Consider the following 23,277-nt stretch of genomic DNA (forward strand, 5'->3'; position numbering starts at 1 on the left):
TTCACCCAACTCAAAATATCCCAATATCTTGCAATATTGTAGTCTTTTGTGATGTGTTTATTGTGCTGTTTGACATCGCAATGATAAAAAAAACAATATATTATGCAACCCTGGCACTGGGTATTGTGACGAGGTCAGGTTGGTACTCACGCAGGTGGCAGAAGCGGCCATATAGTCCAGGAGAGCACAGGCAGCCTCCATACAGACGATGACAATGTCCGTTGTTGGGACAGTTGCACTTTCTTCTGCAGTGCCTCCCGAAATAACCCCTTGGACAACCTGTAAATATGCATAAAGCCACTTCAGCATTGGGTGCCCACTTGAATGAAAGAAGCTCCACTGTGACAAGTGCAAAGGTTACAGGACCCCTTATAAGGAGTCACAGGATAAATTTAGTGGCCACAACATAACTGCCTATGTAAGGAATAAGAGCATTATGAAACACAAAATTGCTTCTGTCTTGAAATACTGAGGTATTATTTATTCAGACCACTGAAAATTATCAAACGAGACAACTTCGGATGATAAAATTACTACTCTATTGAGTTGTGCACACATAACATATGTACAAGCTATAACAGGGTCATAAGGACCTTCATTTTATCAAACTGCAGGCAAAAGTGGCCCAAATCTGATTTAACTGCTTATATGTGATTCATATGACTCAGATCTATTTTTAATTTTTTTTTTCATAACAGTCTGAACAACATAAACCACACAGAATCTGATCCTCTCAATTCTGTGTTTGGCCAATTTCATATGTGGCATTAAATTAGATAAAAATCTGCTTTTTGGCAATGCAACCTCAGCATTAACGCTCATATCAGAATTTATGCAACTTTTCAAATGCCACTGAGAGTCTTGTAGAGAGGTACTGACAGATGTCCTTAGAAGTAACTCTTGACATCCTGAAATTTTCAATGAAGTCTGTTCCAGTGAAGCCAATCACATCACAATCCTATCAGTCTGCATCCACACATACCTCCGTGCACAAGTAGTAGCCATTGCTCTACAGAAAGCTATAGTGAAATGTTGGCTTGCTTTTCCCTCATCCTCTTTATCATCTACTCACAACTTTGCTGGCCTCCACACATCAACTTACATTTAATAACACTACTAAACAAACATACTAATAAATCTGCCTTGTACCTTGTATATGAAACTGTAAATGCTGGCTTTAGTGGCCTCCATGTTTTGCATGTGAAGTCTTTGTAATAGTTCTTTTGCAGGTCAGATCAGTAAGTAGTAAGCAGTTCACACTGGAAGGTGATATTGACCACTTTTTTTTTTAAGTGTGAACAGCCAAACAAGAAATCAGATCTGAGCAATAAATGTTGATGTGAGCTCTTGGGAACTGTGAGCATAGCCTGGGAGCCTGGCTGTTGTATTCACACCTATGTGTCTTTAGAAGAATGTGTGTGTGTGTGTGTGTGTGTGTGTGTGTGTACAAACCATCCTCGCAGAGCTGGCCCTGTACCCCAGGGGGGCACAAACACTTCCCAGTCACAGGGTCACACAAACCTCCATTCTGACAACGGCACAGGCCGTTACAGGCCTGTCCATAGGTCCCCTGTGGACAAGCTGCAGAGAGAGAGAGGCGAGGGAGAAGAGGTAAACACAGGGAAAGAACATTGACACCTTAACAATCGCAGTATAAAGTAATGAATCAAACTGTAGGAGTACCTTGGAAACTAAAACAGACTCGTATATGAGAGAGAGTAAATGCAGCCAGACAAAGGGGTATGCAGTCAGTCAACACTTCCACCTTCCACCCTGTCATTCCCCATGGTGTGCGCCCTCCTGACACTCTTAATCTCTCTGGCCTTGTTAGCAATTACAACACGGACCAGCTGGCTGTTTAAGATGTGCTAAAGTGTTACAATCCATCAAGTGAAAGTCTGCTTGAATTTCATGTCACACTTTCTTTACAACAGTTTTATGTCACTCCGTGGGAAGATAATCCAGCTGAAAATAATCTATGGAGGTAACGGCATTCAGACACTACAAATACATCACAATGAATATAAAAATGAAGGAGCAGGAAGGGTAATAAGGCATGCTGAGGCATGTTGAGGCAACAGCTGTTTAAATAGCACAAAACACTTTAATTTCTCCACCAAAATATGAAAAGGTGACAAGTTGCCTTTGTGATATGATTCTCGTATATTTGCTTTTCTTTTTAGCCTGAGTTAAGTATTTCATCAGTGATTAGAAAGGCACTCACTTTTGCTAACAAAATAGTAAAAATTTACAGATAGAGGTCTATGTATGAACAGAGCGCTAGCGTAAAGCACACTGATTGGATAGATCCAAGTGAAAACCATTATTTTTTTAACTTTGTTGCCATGTTAAGTATGATCTGTCATTAAGAGTGATGAAGCTGGACAAGATAGAGAAGTCTATTTAAAGAACATGGGACTCCCGTGCCTCTCTCCTGGGTGCCAGCCGCTGCAGGGTAACCCACATTAATCAAGTAAATTAAAGTTCCAGCACACACCAGGATGCTCAGGTTGAAACTTATTTTACAATCATTTTACATTTATCTCATGATCCAAGCCTATTTAAAGCATTAATTTATGTTTATTTAAATTTTTGAGGTCGAACTCAGATGCGAATTGCACAAAAGGGTCTAAAGTACAACATAGGATATTGCCAGGGCGATGATGAATTTTGTTCATCTGGCACATTAAGGATCCTGTATCATGCTCATTTTTAGGTTAATACTTGTATTTGGGGTTTCTATTAGGACATGTTTACATGCTTTAAAGTTCAAAAACCCTTTTTTTCTCATAATGTCTGCCAGAATATACATGTATTCACCATTTGTCTCAAACACGTCTTCGCACCTGTTTCTTTACGCCCCCCCTCTGAAAACAAGCAGCAAAGGGCCGCAGGCTGAAGTTAAACACACAGCTGCTGCGGAAAGAACAGAGCCTCTGTATATGAGGTGCCCGCTCTACCACCCCTAAATTTGTACAATAGTTCACTCTAGGCAACAAAGGGTCCAAACTTCTTTTGACCAATACAGCTATTTCCCCTCATGGACCACTATGTTTTTTGCCTGCTGCAAGAATTACTATCTTTGCCTCAGGCAGTAATATTGTTGATCTTCTTCATTTGAAATGCTACCCGTGTTCAGATCCATCACCTCCAGGGTGTGCATCTGAATACCACCAACTCAGGAGCATGTTTCTAAAGGTGACAGATTGCTTCTAATGGACTTGTCCCATGTGTCTCTCCTCTTATGATTACCAGCCTGACTCTGGTTCAGACCTCAGACAGCCATTAATCACGGAGCTGGATGGGAACAACGGGGCCTTGCTTTCTAACCCAGTAGTGGACATCCTTGGCCTCGGGCTGTGCTCTTGCTGTGGGCCCTGGCCCCGCTCCAGAGGCAGACAGATTGATTCCCCCGGTGCTCTTGTGTTCTGGAGCCCATAAACAACCCAGCCTCCCACACCGAGGAGCCGACAGGTTTTGATACATGGCCGTGGATCGATGCACGCAGGGAGCTATCTCATCTCTCTCTAAAACTAGACCACATTGCTGTAGGTAGTTCAAATAGACCTTTGGGGAAAAGCCAGGTTTTGTGTGTGTGTGTGTGTGTGTGTGTGTGTGCGTGTGTGTGCTGGACTGTTAACATGATCTACTTGTCATATATATGATCTGGACATAAAAAAATAACTTTAATTAATTTTAGGTTTCCCATCCATTAGCATGTCTTCACCAGAGAGTCATTCATTTTCTTTCGTTACACTTGACAAAATGAAATAATCAGGTGCCCAAACATTTAAAGAACGAGTTTGAAAATTTAGGAAATATTCACATTCTTAAACAAAGTTAGAGAAGGAGATTGATACCTCCCATGTGTACCACTCACATGGTAAATATGAGGCTACATTCAACAGCTAGTTATCTTAGCTTAGCATGCTGTATAAACTGCATGGTGAAGCAGACTGGCTCTGTTCAAAGGTAGCAAAATCTGCCCACCGGCACCTCTAAAGCTTATAGTTTAACAAGTTATATTTTGCTTGTTTGATCCATACAAAAACAAAAGTGCATGAACAACAACCTGAGCCTTCATCTTTGTAAGGTTGCCGGGCAATCAGTAGAGACAAAGGAGGTCCGGTCCAAAATATAGGTCCATATAACCACATGTTTTGTGCAGATTCAACAAACAAAATAACATGTCAATTAGTGAGCTTTCAAGATGCTGCTCAGCAGATTTTGTGAATTAATGAAAAACAGTTTTGGTCTGTAAATATGAAGCTAAAAAAAGTTCTAAGACACAATGCACGGATGTATCTGTTGAATGTGCTATTGAGCATACATACTTTCATTGCAGATGATCCCGGTCCATCCAGCTGAACATTGACATCGGTCTTTGTTTTCACTACACACTCCGTTCACACAGTCTTCACAGCTCACACTGCAGTCATCCCCAAACGAGCCATCTAGACACACTGGAAAAAAAAAACATGGATGACAGAAAATATGTTTTTCTTTTCATAACCTGGTCTGAAGATTTAATAACACAATAAAAAATATCTATATGTTGTTGTTTTTTTACCAGATATACATCTTAGTGTCATCACTCACACTTTTACTGTACCTATGCTGCTGTCCAGTCGAAGCTCTCCTCGACGTTCCCTCTGGATCTCTAATTCTTTTTCACTGTCACCACCATCATAGTCATCATCACTATCATAGCGGGAGTGCAAGGCTGCTGTGTACTGCAGGAGCTGAGGAGCCTTGCGGAACAGCAGGTCTGGTAATCTGTGGACCTCCAGCTGCTCGTCCTCTTCTTCCCCCTCCTCATCTTCCTCGTCCAGCTCTCTGCCATACAGAGCTAAAAACACCAAGAACAGTTAGAGTTGAACCACTTTAAATGACTGAAACACTTAGAGCTATTTCACAAATGTCACTCACAAACGCAGGAGTGCTGGTCCTGATCCAAGCGGTAGCCCAGTTCACAAAAACACTCATATGTTCCCAGGGTGTTGACACAGTGGTGTTCACAGCCCGAAGTGTCTGCTAAGCACTCATCAATGTCTAACAGAAGAATACATAAGCAATGCACAGCTGAGAAAATGAAAGGGTAATAATAGCAAAACGCAGGATGCACGCAATAGGCTTTTATTGGTGATACATACATGCAATGACAGACAGGTCAAGCTCAGGTGGGCCTTGTAAGTTTTTTTTCCGAAATAGAGGACATTGGCTTCACTTCAGAGTTTGACTTCTTCTACCCATCTAGCAGTTCCTCGAGACTGTATAAAGTTTGCTACTTAGAGAGCAAAAATGTTTTCAGCTCTAAAATGCCCTTGGAACACTACTTTTATTTGCAATCAGTAAGTGTCCACTGGGAATTTGTTTCCTGCACAGCTCTGCCACAACACAGAAAACACTTAAAAGCCCCACACTGGGTAAACTGCTAACAATCTAGTTCTCTTACCATCACAGCCACAGCCGTCTGGATTGAGTCTGTGGCCAGATCTGCAGCTGCACTCATAGCCACCCGGGTAGTTTCTACAAAAGTGACGGCAGCACGACTCCCCACTGACACACTCATCACTATCTGAGGAAGGCACGTAGTGGTAGAGTTGATTTGAATACATGGCCAGAAGTATAGACGCACAGTCACAATGGGGATGAAATTGAAACAAGAGGAATTAATAAACAAAGATGGCAAACTACACTCGGAGGAAGAAGAAAAGTTCTTACCCACACATGTTTTCCTGTCCCGGTCCAGGTGGTAGCCATGGTTGCAGGAGCACAGCGGGCCATTGGTGGTGTGCTCACAGTGATGAGAGCAACCTCCATTGTTCTTCTCACAGCTGTTGACGATCTCCATCTCAATGCCTGGAGGATCAAAACCACAATTAAAAGGCTGAAACATAAGAACGTTAAGACACATTTTTGTGAACTTTTTTTTGTTTGTCCCTACAGCAGATAATTAGAACAAAAAAAATGATCCATTCTAAAGCATGGATATAGTCTACATTGCAATGAAATTAGAAAGGCAAAGTACATTTATTTATGCATTTTTAAGGGTTTTTAGCTACTAATGTGAAGTCCATGGTCTTATAATGGTAATGATGTATTCTATGAACGTCTTTACCTTGAAGGGATGGTTCACCCCAAAATAAAAAAAAAAACATGTTTTTTTCTCTTACATGTAGCACTATTTATCAGTCTAGATTGTTTTGGAGTGAGTTGCTGATTTTTCAGAAATATTGGCCTTAGAGATGCTTGGTTTCTCTCCAATATAATGGAAATAAATGGCATTTGGCTTGTGGTATTCAAAGCACCAAAAAATACATTTGAAAAACTCAAACTCAACTGTCCCAAGACACTCACAGACCTTTTTGTTAGCAGTTACATTTAGGAACTGTTTTCTTTCTACTGGTAAACCTGTCAACTATTCACAATGCAGAACTAAGTGTGCATCTACTCATGGACCACAAGCTCGTGCTCGGGACAGCCCGAGATGTAAACATTTATGGCGTCCTCCTCAGCTGAGCTGTTTCATCAGCTAGCTCAGTGGTGGTTGGTGAGCTAGCAGTAGATGCAAGCATTTTTAAGAGAAGGCAGACATCTTTACAGCTGATGTCTCAAACACTCTGCAACTCACACTATAATAATTTAGACTGACAAATTAGAATTTGGGGTGAACTGGTCTTTTAAAGTACAAGTCTGCTCTGTCCAGTTCTACATATCAGTTGGCAACAAATTGTTGTACATTAGACACATTAAAGCAATGGTATGCAAAAAATTAAAAGACACTGGTGGGTTTTGCACAAATATAACAGTTCTTTCCTTACGGTAGCACTGTTTGCCATCAGCGCCGAGTTCAAAGCCCGGGTGACACACACAGCTAAAGGAGCCCAGCATGTTGACACATCCATGGGAACACTTGGCGTGGCCTGATCTGCACTCGTCAATGTCTACCAACACATGTACACACCCCCGCACGCACACATGCGCGCACAAACACACACACACACACAAAAAAAACAAAAAAAACAATATCAAACAAGCATAAGAAAGTCATGACGGCCAACAATTCATATGAAATATCTGCTTTCCAAAGTTGTAAAACATAAGTTTAAATTTCTGGGTCATAATGAGACATAGTCCAAAGCCTTCCAGAGCTGAAATATGTCTTCTTGTCCTCTGCTAGTAAAATTAAGTAACCTAACCCTTTTGGCTAAATAGCAGTTTACGTTTAGGACCAGAATGAGCCGGGTTATTATGGTTCATATTGCAACAGAAACACACACTTTTGAAACAAACACACGCACCCACCCACACACAGACTGTCACAAAGCTAAGTGAGCACTACAAAACTATGCTCCCATAAAAAATCTGGATGTGTGAAAGATTTCCAAACAATGTAGCAAATACTTCCTCCAGCAGGAAGGCTCTGTCAGGTCTCAAATTTCTCTGGCTTCTCCTGTCCTCCATAGGAGGAGCAGATGTTAGTGAGAACACTTTCCAACATCAGCCTTTTAAATCAATACAGGGCTGCTGTAGTGCAGATTTGCTTTAAGAGGAGCTTTAGTGTGGCCACATATTATGGAAAAATCATAAATGTCATTCGCTTGAATTGAAGCAGATTCCAGGGCAAGGTATTTTTGAACTTGTTTCGTATATCCACTTTCTATTTTTTTGTGTGTATAGCATGAATGTATGGGTGTGTGATTCCTCACCTTCACAGTGCTTGCCATCTCCAGCCAGTGTAAAACCAGGTCGGCAGCTGCAGTGAACCCGGCCGCCTTCTGAAAGACACAGCTGGGCGCAGCCTCCATTCCTGTCCTCACAGGGGTCCCTCACTGACACACACACACACACACACACACACACACACACACACACAAATGAAGCCAGGTCAGCCCAGCAGGTGATGCTTTGACCGTGCTGGTTAGTTCATGAGCATGGAAATCTTGACTCCAGATTAACATGTAAGTTTGACTCCTGCAGCTTTTTAGTCAGAAACATCACAAAAGTGAGTCCAGTTATGATATTTGAAAGATAGTAAAACATTTCAACTTCAACCTTATGGTCTGAAGGAAATTTAAGGTGCAGCAGGTATCAAAACACAACAAATACATAAAGGACAACATCAGAAATATATACAGAAATACAGAAATTCCCCAGCTCAGTGAAAAAAAGATACTCCTGCCACACTGAACCAGACAATGAAAGCGTTTGAAAAGCAGCACCACAAATAAATGCATCGTCAGGTCAAGTAAGTGCTGTGCAGTGGTAATAAATCAAATTTATAGTAATAAATAATCACGTTAAGATAAATAGGCAAATAAAAAGGTAATAAATAAACAAGGTATACAATCTAAAAAAGTTTCTCATCCAGATACACAGAAGCAGCGAAAGCAAAAGTATTTTAAAACCCAGGAGGAGAAATCTAAACTGCTCTTAACTGTACAGTGACTCTTTCCAAAGCTGCTTCTCAAATTCCTTTCCTCTCTACATCGTCATACCTTACACATCAGCAGTAGCCACAAAAATCCTTATTTTTGCTGCAATTCAGTCCAATTTTTAACACTATAAGCAACAAACTCACATCAGAAAGAAAACCTACTCTAATGACCTCTGTCTTCCCACAATGCGAAAACATCTCTGGCAAAATGACTTACGTTCACAGTGTCTCCCATCTCTCTTCAGCTGGTAGTTCTTTCGACACTCACATTTGTAGTGATTGTTCCCCATGTCCACACACTTATGCTCACATCCGCCATTCAACACAGAGCACGAGTTCACAGCTTAAAAAGAGGAGAGACACAGAAACACACATGATAAATGAGCATAAATACCCGTCAGGATTAATGGATGAAACTGTTACCACTTACAGGATATTTAAAATCTGAACTCATATGGGACGACAGGTACAATTGAATTTGTTGGCAATCTAAAATGGCTTTCACACTTTAAACTGCAGCCGTGTAATTATGGAAAACTCTTGGGTAAAGGCTAGAATCTGGAAAATGATATTTAAACTGGGTCCAGTGGGTACCCCTTGTTACTTTCTAATGATCTTTCCATCCCATTACTCCTGTGATTTAATGATGTGCCAAATATGAATATCAGCCGTGTGCCTTCTGGGGGCTCTAAACACAGACATGATGACACAGACGGGCTGTAAAACGGAGAGAACGGCTGGCTTCTAACATTGATGACTTCAACAGACACAATTAGCTATCCCTCTGCCTTTATCCCTAGCCTTTACCGCAAAGCTGCAGTCAAAAAAATGGGAGTATTAAGAATAAAATATAAAACCACAAGCAACAGAGGAGTACTGATTATCAGCAAGTAGCAGATTCTCTCATTGCTTACAGGTTTTATGGTGCTAAAATGAAGAAAAAGTACTTTACAATCTTATATTTTTCCCAAGTTGGTAGTTATGGTTCTAATACATTCATTTTCTACAATCTTTACAGGTCATTCAGATGTGAGAGAGGTATTAATCTTCTCATATAACTCTTGTAAAAAAAAAAAAAAAAAAAAGATTAATCATATTTCTCAAAATTATTCCCTTAAGGAGCAACTCTAACTTTGGAAACCTTTTTTTTTTCATCTGCATTGTATTGGTGTTATTCATCTGTACCATTGAGGAAATGTTTGCAAAAATCCAACAGTGAGGGAAAAATGCAGTGCGTGGGAAGAAGTGGAAAGACTTTTAAAATGGTTACCACAAGTGCAATAAATACTGATTAGTGCTTACCAATGCAGGTCCGACCATCAGTGTGCATGCGGAAGCCTTCGCCACACTCACAGTGATAAGAGCCCGGTGTGTTGACACATGTTTGCTGACATCCTCCATTGAGCTCCTCACATTCATCTAAATCTGAACACACATATATACACAAATACATACACTCAAAAGCAGGCAGAGACAAATGCTCATTAGGAAAATGATGTATTCATATAACTGAGTATGACCATAAACCACAAGACTGCACAATAACTTCACATTAAAACATCAGAATTGTTAGGAATGTCAGTCTGCTTCTGACTGTGTCAAGGACTTCATTTATAAGAAGGCTCGTCATTAACATGGCATAATTAGAAACCCATATAAATTGCCTCTCTGCTTGGCAGAATGATGACAGATTGAGAGCTTTGGTCGATTATTGGAAAAAAATGCTGAAATAAATGGAAGCTTAAATTAAGCGGTTAGTTAAGAAACAAGGCATTTATTGCATCCTTTGTAAAAAATCTTACATCCAACTATGAGTTGGTCTAATTAAACATTCCATCTGCAGTAAGCCAAATAGAGGAAAATGAAGAACACATTTTCAGTATTGCAAAATTAAAGAGCTGCAATTGTATAATTCTGACCAGATCTCAAAATTGTTTTCCAGTCTGTTTTATGCAGAGATCTATTTTTAAGCATTGCATGTACAGTTCAGCTGTCAACTTTTAAGGCCTACTGTTGGTGCGTTCAATTTGCATTGGGAAGTTGGAGTTTCTGAGCTGGAAAATTAAACTGAAACGCTCCAAAGTCATGCTGCATTCACATGGGCCTCGGATGGTCCCATTTCCCGAGTTGGGAAGTGGTTCTTACAACTTTGGTGTGTTCATGAGCTTTTAAATTGTAATGTGGAAGCAACATGGACACTACAAAGAAGATGTGTTGTATTTTATAGCTTAAAGCATTTTACCTCCCAGCAAAGATTCATATTGATTTCCAAGTATACTGAAACAGCTCAAACTTTATATTACAAGGTATTTTTGTCCCAGACTTGTTGTTGCACCAATACATTCCCTACAACTACTAAAATATTCCTTTACCTGACTAATGCTAATAAATAACTTATCTAACTTGTCTAGGTCACACCATATCACAAATTATATGTGAGCAAAAATGAATATGCATTATATGAATTCATAAAAATTTGTTGTTACTACTTAACAGGGCATTCATGGGATGTGAATTTTCCCAACAGGTAACTAATTTTTCTGATTACTCAGATACCACATAAAAGAGAAACAGAAAAGATGCAAAGACACCTCACCAACCCCGACCTCAAAGTCTAAGTTGACTGCCCTTTGAATGAACAGTGGTGAAAGCTGCGGTAATATACTGTTTATCAGTGCTTCTGTTTTATTTATGTCTCATTAAAAGTCGTACACACAGTATTGTCTATACTATTTGTAGACAAATTTCTTCGCAGTTTGTAAGTGCAAATTTAGCAAAATGTGTTATCAACTGGGATGCTAACAATGGCTAACCTAGCTAGAATTGGCATGCTAACAACATCTTTGTTTTCCAGCTTGTACTGGAATGCAGTCAACTCGGATGTGACATCATTCCCATTGATAAGTCCTAAAACCCGGAAATGAGCTAGCATATTAGCATTCCTGGTTCCCTTGTCTTGAAGTCAATAGGTTCTCTTTTTGAATGGGCTTTTTTAGACACCTGAAATAAGGTTTGCGGTTAAAACAAGCTTAAGAGACTTTCACATTTTGTTCTGCAACATAAAATACATCAGTATATACCCAACTCACAAATTTTAAAGCCTCTGGGTGTCTTGACAAAGGCGGTTACTAACAAGTGGCTAAATGAGGCTACAGAGCATCACCACACCAAACACAGCTTTACAGCCTTGTTGTGGTGGCAAAATGAATGTCATGAGACCACAGTGTAGTTCATTTAGGCCTACAGCCTAACATTAGCTTCGGGAATCATAAAAGCTGTGTTCATTTGTGAAAATGATCATGCTGAATACAATGTGTAAGTATTATTAACACTTGTTTGCCACAGGGCTTATTTTCTGCTGCAATCCAAAATCCAGTGGAAGAATCCCATAGGCTTTTTGATAAGGGAACCAGGGCAATGCTAACTGTTGCACCAGCCTACAAAAATAAAAATAAAAGTCATCCCTCCACTACTCTAGAGCAAAGGATTTTTTAAAGTTCAGAGTGTCTTTCAGTAAGACACTGAATCACCACCAACAGGACACCACACTGACTCTGTGCTCTGAGTCCTCTAGGAAAAGAAAACGCATATATAATGTCTTCAGGGTGAATGATGAATGGCTTAGTATGCTGTTCGTGCAGTAGCATGCGTGCAATCAATTTGTTTCCTGCACAGCAGAGAATTGCATCTGGCTGCATGTGTGTCAGATTGAAGCTTATGTTCCACGGAAACAGAAGCAAGCAGAGAAGACAACATACCTGAACACTCAAGGACAATCAGGCTTAACTACACATCTGGACAACACATCACACACCCTCCCTAACCTCTTCCCAGTTGTCATCTCTGACTCATGAGGGCTTTTCGGCTTGCACGAGTGATGACAGAGTAGACGTGCGCGAAGAGAAGAAAAAAATGTTGCAATTTCCCTTTTTTAGGGTTGGAGTGTGTGGGGGGGTGGGTGTTAAACAGTAAGAGCATTTGGTTTAGTTTATTCAGCCTGCAACACTACCATCACTTAGGTTCCTCAGAGGTCAAAGCACTTCCCGAGAAGTGTAAATATTGGAACTAATTTTCAAATAGTTTGCGTGTGTGTGTCTTTCTCTGCACTCTAACCACTCTGGTAGACCCGTGGGAACAACCATCTCCAAAATTATCTCAAGACTTGTTTCCAATAACAGGAGCTAAAGGGAGGGGGTGTTAGAGTGGCAGCCTTTCACCAGTAAAATAATCCTTTTCATACCCCGTACATAGACTAGTGTGATCGGGTTTAGGGAATTCATATTTGTTCAACCAGTTTATTTGAACATCCGCCTGACTGAGCAATGACACAAATAATCACTACCAATGAAGAATCACATATTCATGAACTGTCCATCACTCAGGGCCCTTTTGTGCTTTAACATATTGGCAGCTATTGTAGAGGATGCCTAACATACAAAACAATAAGAAGCTGGGGGAGGTTTGTCAAGGTTAATATACTTATTGGTCTCCTCATGTGAAAGGATTTCAATGGGAGACACACAATGGCTGCTTTTAACCGGTGGGTGAGGTGGTGTGTGTGTGAGGGGCGGGAGTGGAAGTGGTGGTGCTGGGGGTCGAGGGCCACGAGGTCTGAATGGCATCGTGTGACACCGTCTGGCTCCAAAGGAAGCTGCTGAGCTAGCATCTACAACCAGACAATGTAGCAGACCAAACATTTGGGAGCGCTGCTTTAGTGGCAGAGAGAAATGAACAGGTGGTCTTAAGAATGAGCTCCACAGGAACTGGATTTACTAAAAACAAAAGAGGATCAGATCAGCCACCCTGTAACACAGGATTTAATGTATTTTATTTGCTTTAGTGATTAGTATGACCAACATGATCAAATAATTCTAATTTGACTATGTTATTATCTTAACGTTAAAAACAACAGACATCTCTAGACAACAGACCCTTCTGCCAGGGGAAGAGAGCTCACTAATAACACATCAGTTTCCAGAACCCATTTTCCCCCAAAATTAGTATGTGTATGCACATTTTTAAACATGGGAAAACCGATAAAAAAAAAGACGGTAGACTGCCCACTGCCAGGAGACCAGGATAGCACGTCTCTGCAGTAGATGAGTATGCCTTTCTGTTCTTTTTTTTTTGTTTGTTTTGTTCAATGTTCGACATGGACCAGCTTGAAAACAGGTCCATAAACAGTACAAAGCAGCATGGAGGCCCTTGAAAATGTTAGTGATTAATTCAATTAATCATGATTAATAACACATTTTCAATAGTTAATTGCAATTAATCATATGTTTTCAATTCCATTATTTTGCATTTTAAAACAGCTATGAAGTCCAAATTGACAAGTTAAAGCAATTCTAACCAGATTGTCTTGATTAGGAATTAAGTGACAGCAAAGAGCTGCATGGGACTTGCATAAAGTGGGCATGTCTGTGAAGGGGAGACTCATGGGTACCCATAGAGCCCATTTAAACTCAGATTTTATGAGGTCAGTGGTCAAGGGACCCCTGTGAAATGGCCATGCCATTTTCCATCATCAAAATTTAGCCTAACTTTGAAGTGTTATTCAGCCCCCTTCCTGAGAAGCTGGCATCACATGGTTTGTACTACTGGATTCCTCAGATCATCTAGTAGCTTTAAAACGCATTGTGATTAACATGATAATGCTGACAGACCTAATCTTTTTAATATCTCTTACTCAGTTTATCTCTCAAACTCACTGCAGATCATATTTTGAATACTGTTTGAGCACATCATTGCATTGCACCAGCAAAGGGCGCCCAACACCTAGGTATTGTATTTCTTTTACTGCCAATTGAAAACAATCAGAGCTGAAAGCAATAAATACCCATGACCACTGCAGAGTCATTTGGCTGTTGATTGAAACCTTTAGTATTAAATACAAAAGCAAGATGTTGGTGGGTTTCTCGTCCGGTGGGAAAAGGGCTTAACTTTGAAAGTCTCCAAAATAAAAAAAAAACTTCTAAAAACCAAGTTGTTCACAGGTTTATTGTTCAAAGTCAAACTCGCTGTCTTTCCCCATAAATAAGACACACAAAAGCCTGTAAAAGAAGAACTTCACAGCTGCCGAAGCTGCTTCTGTTTGTCTCCTCCACTGACTTAAATCATTACTAAGTGACAGTATTCTGTCTTAAAGGTTAAAGGTCAGGGGCACTTGTACACCTGTAGCTCTTAAAGAACAAATAGGCCTCAGTGCCCAACAGCTACTCAGCATATTTCTGTCAGATGACACAGCCAGACTGCGAAAGCACGCTGTCTGAGAAAAGGAGCTTAAAAGAAAGTGGTTTTGCCTGTGTGGTTGGTTAAGACTTACAGCCTGAAGTCTAGACGCTCAGTGGGTCTTCAGTTGGTGGACTGATTGGTGATTGTAAGTTTAATGACCTGACCTTTCAGCACAATCATAAGGGCCATTAAATGAATTCAAATGGATGACTTTTAGATATTATCCAAGTACACATTTATTTTATGCATCTAGGAAATATTACAACAACATGTGAGCTGTGCGGCATAGAAATGTTGGATTTTCATCTAAATTCCAATAGCTGGAAAGTTCTGTTTTGAAGGAAAACCATGAATTAAATGTACACTGTAGGGTTTTGAAACACTATTGGCACCGTGAACACTTTTTTTAAAATGAGTTGGTCCCCATATTGTTTAGGGGAGAATTAAGGCCTAAAGCCAACATAAACAATAAATGTTTAAGAACACAAAAGAAAAGCTGTTGTAGCATTCAGTGAGGAGATTTAATTTAGCGTTTGTTTCTGTGATTACAATTGTTCTGATCAAAAGTGGTGGTGTTTCACTTGATGGTAACAGAAGTCCTGAACAGAACTGTTTTAAGAAAGTGAGCTGATGATGATGAAGGGGTATAAGTCTGTGACTGTGCACACCAGTATAGCTTCAGATGTCCATCTTACCGTGACATGCCTTGCCATCTGGCCCCAGTCGACTGCCTTCAGGACACTTGCAGTAGTAGCTGCCAATGGTGTTGCAGCAGTACCCCTCACAGCCACCATCATCCACTTCACATTCATTAACATCTGAAAGAAAAAGGATTCATTACTAACATAATAAACAGAAAGGTTTCCACACCCCTTTCAGCTAATCCTGGTCTTAAATGTTTCCAGGTTTGTTTGTTGTTAAGCTCTTGTACTCCAATCAAAACCCTCAGTCTCCTTGTCCTACACCTATAAAATGATTTTTTTCAGCTGTGCCACAATATCTTTATACATGTTATACTTCACTATACATGTACTGATATGACTAACCCTGTCATCGATCTGTGGCATATGAGACATAATTATTTCATTTTAAATTTAGATAGCGGACTAAAATCTAAAAGCAGAAAAGATGTGTCTGATGTTGGTCCTTGCCTCATGTATTTAAGCCATAAGAAGAATCTCTGCTGCCACATGAGGGTAAATGAGGAATATACTAGAAAGAACCAACAGAAATTATTATGCCCTTTTGTGAAAAGCAAGAGAAAATACAAATTTTTCTTGTACACAGTATTGCATTTAATGTTAAAAATATCTTTGCATGAACTTTATCCTGATATTTGTAAAACCTGATTTAATTGCTGTAATAACACTGTAGTTGGTTGTATTCTTAGTGGCAGCAACAAAGCCAAATCTTTTTACAGATGGTACAGTGTTTTGTGATTGGTTTAGAAAAAGGATATGGCAACAGAGAAATGCACTGCACTTGCATGGATATCCTCTGTCAAAGGGGAAGGTAAAAGAGGGGGAAGGAAAAGTTATTTGCTGTAGTCGTATCTTCCATCTGTTAAAAGACTTAATGGGACCCTTTGGCTGTGTGTTGAGCAATAGTTTGTTTATCTCTGAATAACAGGAAATTTAAGAAACAGAACAACAGGCTAGACAATTTGGAAGAAGAAAAAGGGAGTCAGCGAGAGGTAAGGAGCAGCATGCCTTACAGGAACAAGACGTTTGCCAGCTTTTCTGGGTAGATAAAGAGCACATGACAAATCAAGGTCTGCCTATACAATCTTGGTGTATCAAACTAAAGACTGTTACTCTATGAAGTTCACCCACAGTTGCTTATGGCTCTACTTCACTAAACAAGGAAGTGCATCTGATTATTACCAAGCTTGTAATTACGGTTTTTAATATTTGTTTAGTCTTTAATAACGGCAGTGTAATGTCCCATGCCCCCAATCCCCTGCTGTTTAGGTATTTATGCAAAGGTTAATCTAAAGCACATATAGTTAAATAGACTTCCAATAAACAAAAGCCAACATAAAGGCACTCCAAGGCCCCTCTGGTGAAAAACCTGTAAACAATCTGTTTTAGGTTTCAACATAACAAGCAGACTCCAAGCATTGCCATCTTTCTCCGGTTTGTCCGTTCAGGGTCTGCCTAGTTATGTCTGCACTGTATTTTATCTGTATCTATAACCAGGAAGACACCAATGTACCATAGACAACTTGACCAGTATTATAAAAAAAAACTCTGTTGCTCAGATAAAATGCCTCCATATGTGTGCACAAAAATAAACATGTAGAGAAAATATATTGACACAAAATGGCAAAAAACCACAGCAGTCCATTAAGACCAAATTGTCTCCAGCTGACCATATGAGATGCATTATTGACTTCCTATTCAGATTGTTGTAATTGATGGGATGCAAAGCACAGTAGTCTGGACAAGGGGTGCTAGATTATTACAACGATATATTTCCCACACATCTTCCCCATGAAGATGGAGCGATGACTGCATTTGTTACAGTTAGTGAAACAAACAATAGGAGGAGAACAGCGGCTGAGGTAAACAAGCTCACAGTGCAAATGTTTCTCTTCTACAGTAATTTTGAAAAGGTTATTGACTGTTTGCTTCCTGATCTACAATTCTTATGCAATAGAATCTGCTTAAGTAGCACATAAACACTGCAAAATGTTTGGCTATTTTTTGATTGTTATGTGGAACTGTTGGTTATGTGGTGCTTCAGTGCAATGTGTGGAATCCCGCAGGACCTCAGAAACTAAGGATGGGTCGCCATTTTTGTCTTTCAGGCCACACCCACACTTGGTTTCTAAGGGCAGGCAGTGTTATCAGGGTCTTCTGATACTCGCAAACCTTGTTTCAGGAACTTTTACAGAAGATGATTTATTGGGCAGATTTTTGCAGATTTAGGTTTAGCTTTGTAACTGTCTTACTATCTTATGTCAGCCTGACACCAAACAACTTTTTAAGTGATTTTACTGTAGCAGACAAATTTCCATTGTCGGAATAAAAAATGAGATTAATCATGAGAAATCTTAATTTTTGAAATGGCCTGCCTCTCATTCTCACGGTTTCCTCCCACTGAAATGGTGCGGCTAACCAGTGGGGGATGGTCAATTGAGCCGTCGAAATCCAAAATGTGAAGTTTGTGTGCAAATGCAGTTTATCTTCATAGATTACAGTGATTCAGGATTGACAGGAATACTATCATCATATGACATCTTTTGTCTTTTGTTTCTAGAGTAATGTGTTTTCAATATTAATTTCAATTTATTTATTTGTAATATGGAACATGGCATATTAATGAAAATTTACATGTAAATATGCAAGCTTTTAGCCAGGGGTTTATTTCCATTGTCCCATGGCAGGTTGATTTTAAATACATAGAAACAAACTTGAACCAACCGTCACAAATTATTCAGTGCGCGAAGTAACAGTATAGGCTTAGTAATAACAAATTGACAAGTAATAGCCGAAAGAGTAACACCAATTGACAAAGACACACATAAGACAGTGCAGAAAATCAAAGTTGTTCAAGACAAACCAAGACTAGGGGGACCATAAGAAATGTGTTTTTGCAGGCACGTAGGGAATTGTTAAAATGTCATATTTCCTATAGGGAGTTTGGCATCATATTTTTCACCAGAAGCAGGATGGGAAATAATCTCAAAAAGAATCTAGGTGTAGTCTTGCAGTTTGTGACACTGCAAAATACAAAGAGTTAGCAAGTGTATGGTAGGCATTGGTTGTTACTATTCAAAGTAAGGAGCAATTGCCTTTTTAGGATTATATGCATGCAAACAGTTGTAATGAGCATTTTCCTGTTCAGCAATGGATAATGAAATGGCAGGGTGACATTGCTCACTGCAGTTGGCTGCATTGCCCTGCCATGACCTTTACAAGCCTTCACTTACACAGTAGTCCAGCATTCAGCACATTCCCCTTCACCAGGGGGGTCTAAGAAAACCTCTGTCTAACCCTGAAAAATGTGCACACAAATACACATAGTTGCACACAGAGAAATAACCATGCTCTGCAGTTTTCATTAACTTAAAGGAGAGTGACGTGGCCCAGTAACCTCAGGGTCTGCCCCTTACACATCCCCGCTTTGATCCCACAGCTCCTGAGAGTACTAATGAGCTCTCCATATCAGCTCAGGGTCGTTTGCCATCACCATCAAGATGCCAAGCAGAGAGAAAAAACAAAATTGAACAAACATTAATTCTGTTCCTGTCAGGGCATTTAAGAAGGTTCTGGGCAATGTGATAAATTAGCAATGCCCACCACACGCTGACCTAACAGCACTGCAAGAACTCATCATCACCATTCATAATTATAACCCCTGTTCAAACTGTAACCGCAAACAAAACTTTTAGCCCAAATTAAACCTCAAAGACAGAAGCCAGAGTTTCATGATCCAGGTTTCCGACAGTTGCTATTTTTGTCTTTGTGGCTTGGCCTTTCACAGTCATCAGTCACAGTCTGCATCTCTGGCCAAACCTGACAGTGGTCAAATGAACATAATTCTGGAGTAAAAGTATTTTAACATATGATCAAGAATAGCTGACTTCTTAGTGCGATGACTCTTGGATCAAACCTTCAAGGCCAGATTAAACTAGAATGTATCATCATATGAGAGACTTCAGGGATTGAGCTGAAGATAAAATGAAATATGAGTAGATTTACTGACCATAAGTTGTGGATACAGCCCAAAAAAAATACCCTAGTAGTTTGTACAACAATCAGTGAAAGAAAGCTGAAGAAGAGAGCTTATTAATAGCAAAAACAGATTAATAGTAGGACAATTATCACTTTTCTACAGGTCTACGGAGAATGAAAATTCATTAAAATGTTACTAAAATATGCAGGAATACAAAACTTTACACTGCTGGATGAGATCAGATGAACAGAACTGCTCTGAAAACAAAACTGAGAAGAATCCACATGCACACTTATTCAGCACATATTAAATGACTTTTGAGACCTTTTAATACCTACAAAAAATCCTTGACAAGAGAGCTATCCAGGCTTGCAAAATTTGATTTTTTTGCTCCAACAACCAACAAAGAAGGTGGCAAGTGACTGACCCAAATCCAATCTTAAAAACATGTCTTCAGGAATTTGAAGTCAAAGATGCTGGTTTTCTACAGTCTATGGCCACGTTGTCCTGACCTCTCATACTGAACTACTTTTATTGTCACTGTTGTTCATAAACTGGAAAAAAGTAGAAGAAAAGTAGTCATAAATAGTTCCAGATGGGGCACTGTGTTAAACCTTCACCTCACGCATAACAACACCTCTCAGATACTTACTGCGAACCACAACCTTTATTGGTTTGTTGCTTTATTAACCCAGTACATCTCAAGGCTCTGCTGTCTCTCAGAACTCAGACAATCAGATTAACTGTGACCAACACAATGCCGGAGGGCTGTAATCATGGAAACAATCCCATCTGACTGAATCTGAACAGTGTTACTCTTGACACATGTTGGCATTAAGACTTCAAGATAACCGCTGCCGTGGTTCAGCTATCGTGCATTTGAATGTATTACACAGGCCACCCGCATTCATACATATGCATGCATCCAATTATTTCTATAAGTCTCCACAAACCTGCCAAATGTCACTATGGGACCTTTTATTCTCAAAGATAAAAGGTCTCAAAAAACAAGATAGGACATTATCAAAACAAGAAGTTGAGTCCTTTTTCACAATGCATCTAACACACCACATAATCTTCATATCTTTAGCAAAAATGCTTGTGGCACTAAGAGAAAGTTCTCTCATGATTGTATTCCTGTCAAGCATTCATGTTCAAGGACAACAGATCATTCATCCCTGCAAACCCACAAGAAACAAGCTGGTCACCAATGTTATTTAGGTAAATAAGCAAAAACATAATTTATTAAAAATATTATAAAGCATTGTGACCCTCCTTAGCTAAAACACAGCCCTTCTTTTAGCCATGTTTCAACCAAACACTTATGGTATTTTACCTTTAGAACCTGTATGTAACCTGCACACACATGCAACTAAACTCTCGTTCTGGTTTGCATCTCCAAATAGGACCGAGTGCACCTTCATTCTTAACATTAAAACACTGCTAGCGGCCTGGCGCCAGGCAGACAATGGCACGCAGCCACGAAAAAGACAGTAAGGATTTTTCTGATATTGTCTCATACTGATCGCAGGGCCCCGAACTAAATCAAATCGAAACTGTATCGCCACAGACCTTGTGCTGTAAGCAAATATACCATTGTCCAAAGAATAGATATAGTTTCATATCATGATGAAACTTGTGTTTTATACTCCTAGTCAACGGACTACAGTATTTCTAGCTCCATCTTTTAGTACTGGATCGGTGGGTTAGACACCTTGACAAAAAAACAGGAAAGAATGAAGAGGTTCTATTGGCACCACCCATAACCTTTGACAATGAAAATGCAAAAATAACTTCTAATAACTAGCTTATGTGTAACAAAGTTAACTAAATTGAACTGAACTGAACCAGACCATTTGGTTCAGGTTTTTGGTTTCAAGTCCTCTGATACCCAACACCTGCTGTCTTTTCCTCAATAACCAGACTGGATTTCCTCATGTGGCCTCTAAGCCTTGTACCTATATATCTGGATGATCAATCTTCATCTCACTGATGGACTGACGGGACAGATGACACATACCACTTACCTCAACACCGAGTTATTCGTTAATACATTTTGGACACACATCTGTCTACTTTATTACTTTTTAACTCAGTCTTTTTCTGATGCATGCTTTATTTGTGCAGTTTTATAAAAAAAAAATGTCTTAGATATAATCCTGAAACACAATTGTATCTTTTAAATTCATTTCTCTGAGTTGAATGGAAAGTGTTGGTCTCCTGTTGGTTTATGAATGGTGGTGATAATGGTCTCCCATCAGGAAACGGAGAGAACAGACAGCTGCTTGGATGTTCTTGTGCTCTCTTCAGACAAACATCAGCCACAAAGTCCCTAATCCTGCTTATCTCATTAGGTGTTATTGACATTACTTGTCCCCCACAGTACAGTACCTCCCCGGTCAAATTTCTCCAAGGACCAACACTCATCCTCCCTGTGCAAAAAACTATTTGAAGTACTTTGACATTAAATAAATCAACAAACCTTCGACCATGTGTCCATTTTCCTCATGTTAGAAACATAAGGCAAAGAAAGTCAAGATCAATAACTGAATCAGCAGGCCTCAGCTGCAAGGCATGTCTCTCAACGCTGTTCAATGAATGTGGAAGGATCTCAGACCACAGTGGTCGGAAGTGATACTCAAACCTGAAGAGATTTACTGTTTATTCCTTTCTAGATGGAAATTGATTCTCTGGCAGGAATTATTCATTTTTCCAACATTTTCTAAGCTTCTATTCCCACATTTCTACTGTGACAAATGGACATAAAAGAGGAATGCAACTTACCAAACAACTTATCTATGTCTAAGAAGAGAGTCTGCAATGCTCATCTAATAAACCCATGTCTCTATTGATTCTTAAAGCTTTTTTCTTCAACTAAAAATGACACATTACCAAAAGTAAAAGACATTTGATATTGCAACATCCACTCTCCAAATAAACCACAGGGGGTCAAGTGAGAGCTGTCATAACAGGAAATATCCTTTGACTGCTCTTTTGAACATCAGAGGGACTATTGCAGCAGAGCCAGCTAATAAGGCTGTGAAATCACTGTGGTTTGGCCATGAGCTGTAATATTGCAATGCTGAGATATCGCACCTGAATATGTGACAGGCTCACTTCCATCTCCCATTTCCTTTGCTCCATCAGTTCTTTGAATACTTCTTTGACCTTATCACAGCCAGTGACGCATTCATCATTGTAATCTACAAGATGAAAATGCAGAGCAACGAAACTCATTGTTTATTATGATTATTTATTATTCATCAGCTACACTGAAGCCAATGAATACACTGCTACAGCAGCAAACACCTCAAACACTGTAACTTTGCTCTGTTATCGCAAGCTATATTTTCATGCGCTGCACAACTTCAGATATGCTTATTTCTATAAACTCAGATTTAATCCAACATTCATCTTGGGACAAAAGTTGGCTACAATGACAGATTTAAAGTAATTAAGATGAAAAAAAAGAAAGGTCCATCAAGTGCTGTTAAAAAAAAGGAAAAAAAACAAGATCCTGTGAACCAACCAAAGGTCAGAGGTTGTTCTTAGACAGCTGAGGAGCTTTAAGAAACCTGTCATGGAGAGGAAAAGGACCTTCAACAACCAGCTCAGAGGAAAGACAAGACAAAAGTGAGACTGTTTTCAAGATGTTTTCAGTTGCATTGAATGAAATAGACAGCTTGAGAAAGGGATACAATCAATCATGGCTTTAAACACGAATCTATGGGAAGAATACTAGCTGCCATTAGATCATCCAAGCACACAGTAATAGAGTGAAGAGACATAGATCTAATGTTTGACTCACAATTTGATCAAGAGGGGAACTGGCATTATGGAAAAACTACATTTCTCACTCTCTTCTCCCTGCAGTGTCTATGAAACAGTAATCCTGCACATTTTGGTACACATGGTCGCATGCT

General features: G+C 39.6%; 1 protein-coding gene across 1 annotated transcript in view; it reads right to left on the reverse strand.

The window, feature by feature from the left end:
- The window catches only part of egfem1 (EGF-like and EMI domain containing 1), a 67,141-nt gene that overhangs the window by 30,454 nt on the left and 13,410 nt on the right, over positions 1-23,277 (reverse strand). Inside the window, exons 5-16 of the mRNA XM_042486634.2 lie at positions 15,370-15,492; positions 9,743-9,865; positions 8,658-8,783; positions 7,713-7,835; positions 6,825-6,947; positions 5,725-5,862; positions 5,456-5,578; positions 4,930-5,052; positions 4,613-4,849; positions 4,335-4,463; positions 1,453-1,581; positions 151-279 (exon numbers count right to left, since the gene is read on the reverse strand). Coding sequence (XP_042342568.2) covers positions 151-279; positions 1,453-1,581; positions 4,335-4,463; positions 4,613-4,849; positions 4,930-5,052; positions 5,456-5,578; positions 5,725-5,862; positions 6,825-6,947; positions 7,713-7,835; positions 8,658-8,783; positions 9,743-9,865; positions 15,370-15,492 — 1,626 coding nt within the window. The remainder of the gene's footprint in view (positions 1-150; positions 280-1,452; positions 1,582-4,334; positions 4,464-4,612; positions 4,850-4,929; positions 5,053-5,455; positions 5,579-5,724; positions 5,863-6,824; positions 6,948-7,712; positions 7,836-8,657; positions 8,784-9,742; positions 9,866-15,369; positions 15,493-23,277) is intronic.

Source organism: Plectropomus leopardus, chromosome 6, assembly GCF_026936395.1.
Source record: "Plectropomus leopardus strain MGB_pleo_1.0 chromosome 6, ASM2693639v1, whole genome shotgun sequence".
NCBI lineage: Eukaryota > Metazoa > Chordata > Actinopteri > Perciformes > Serranidae > Plectropomus > Plectropomus leopardus.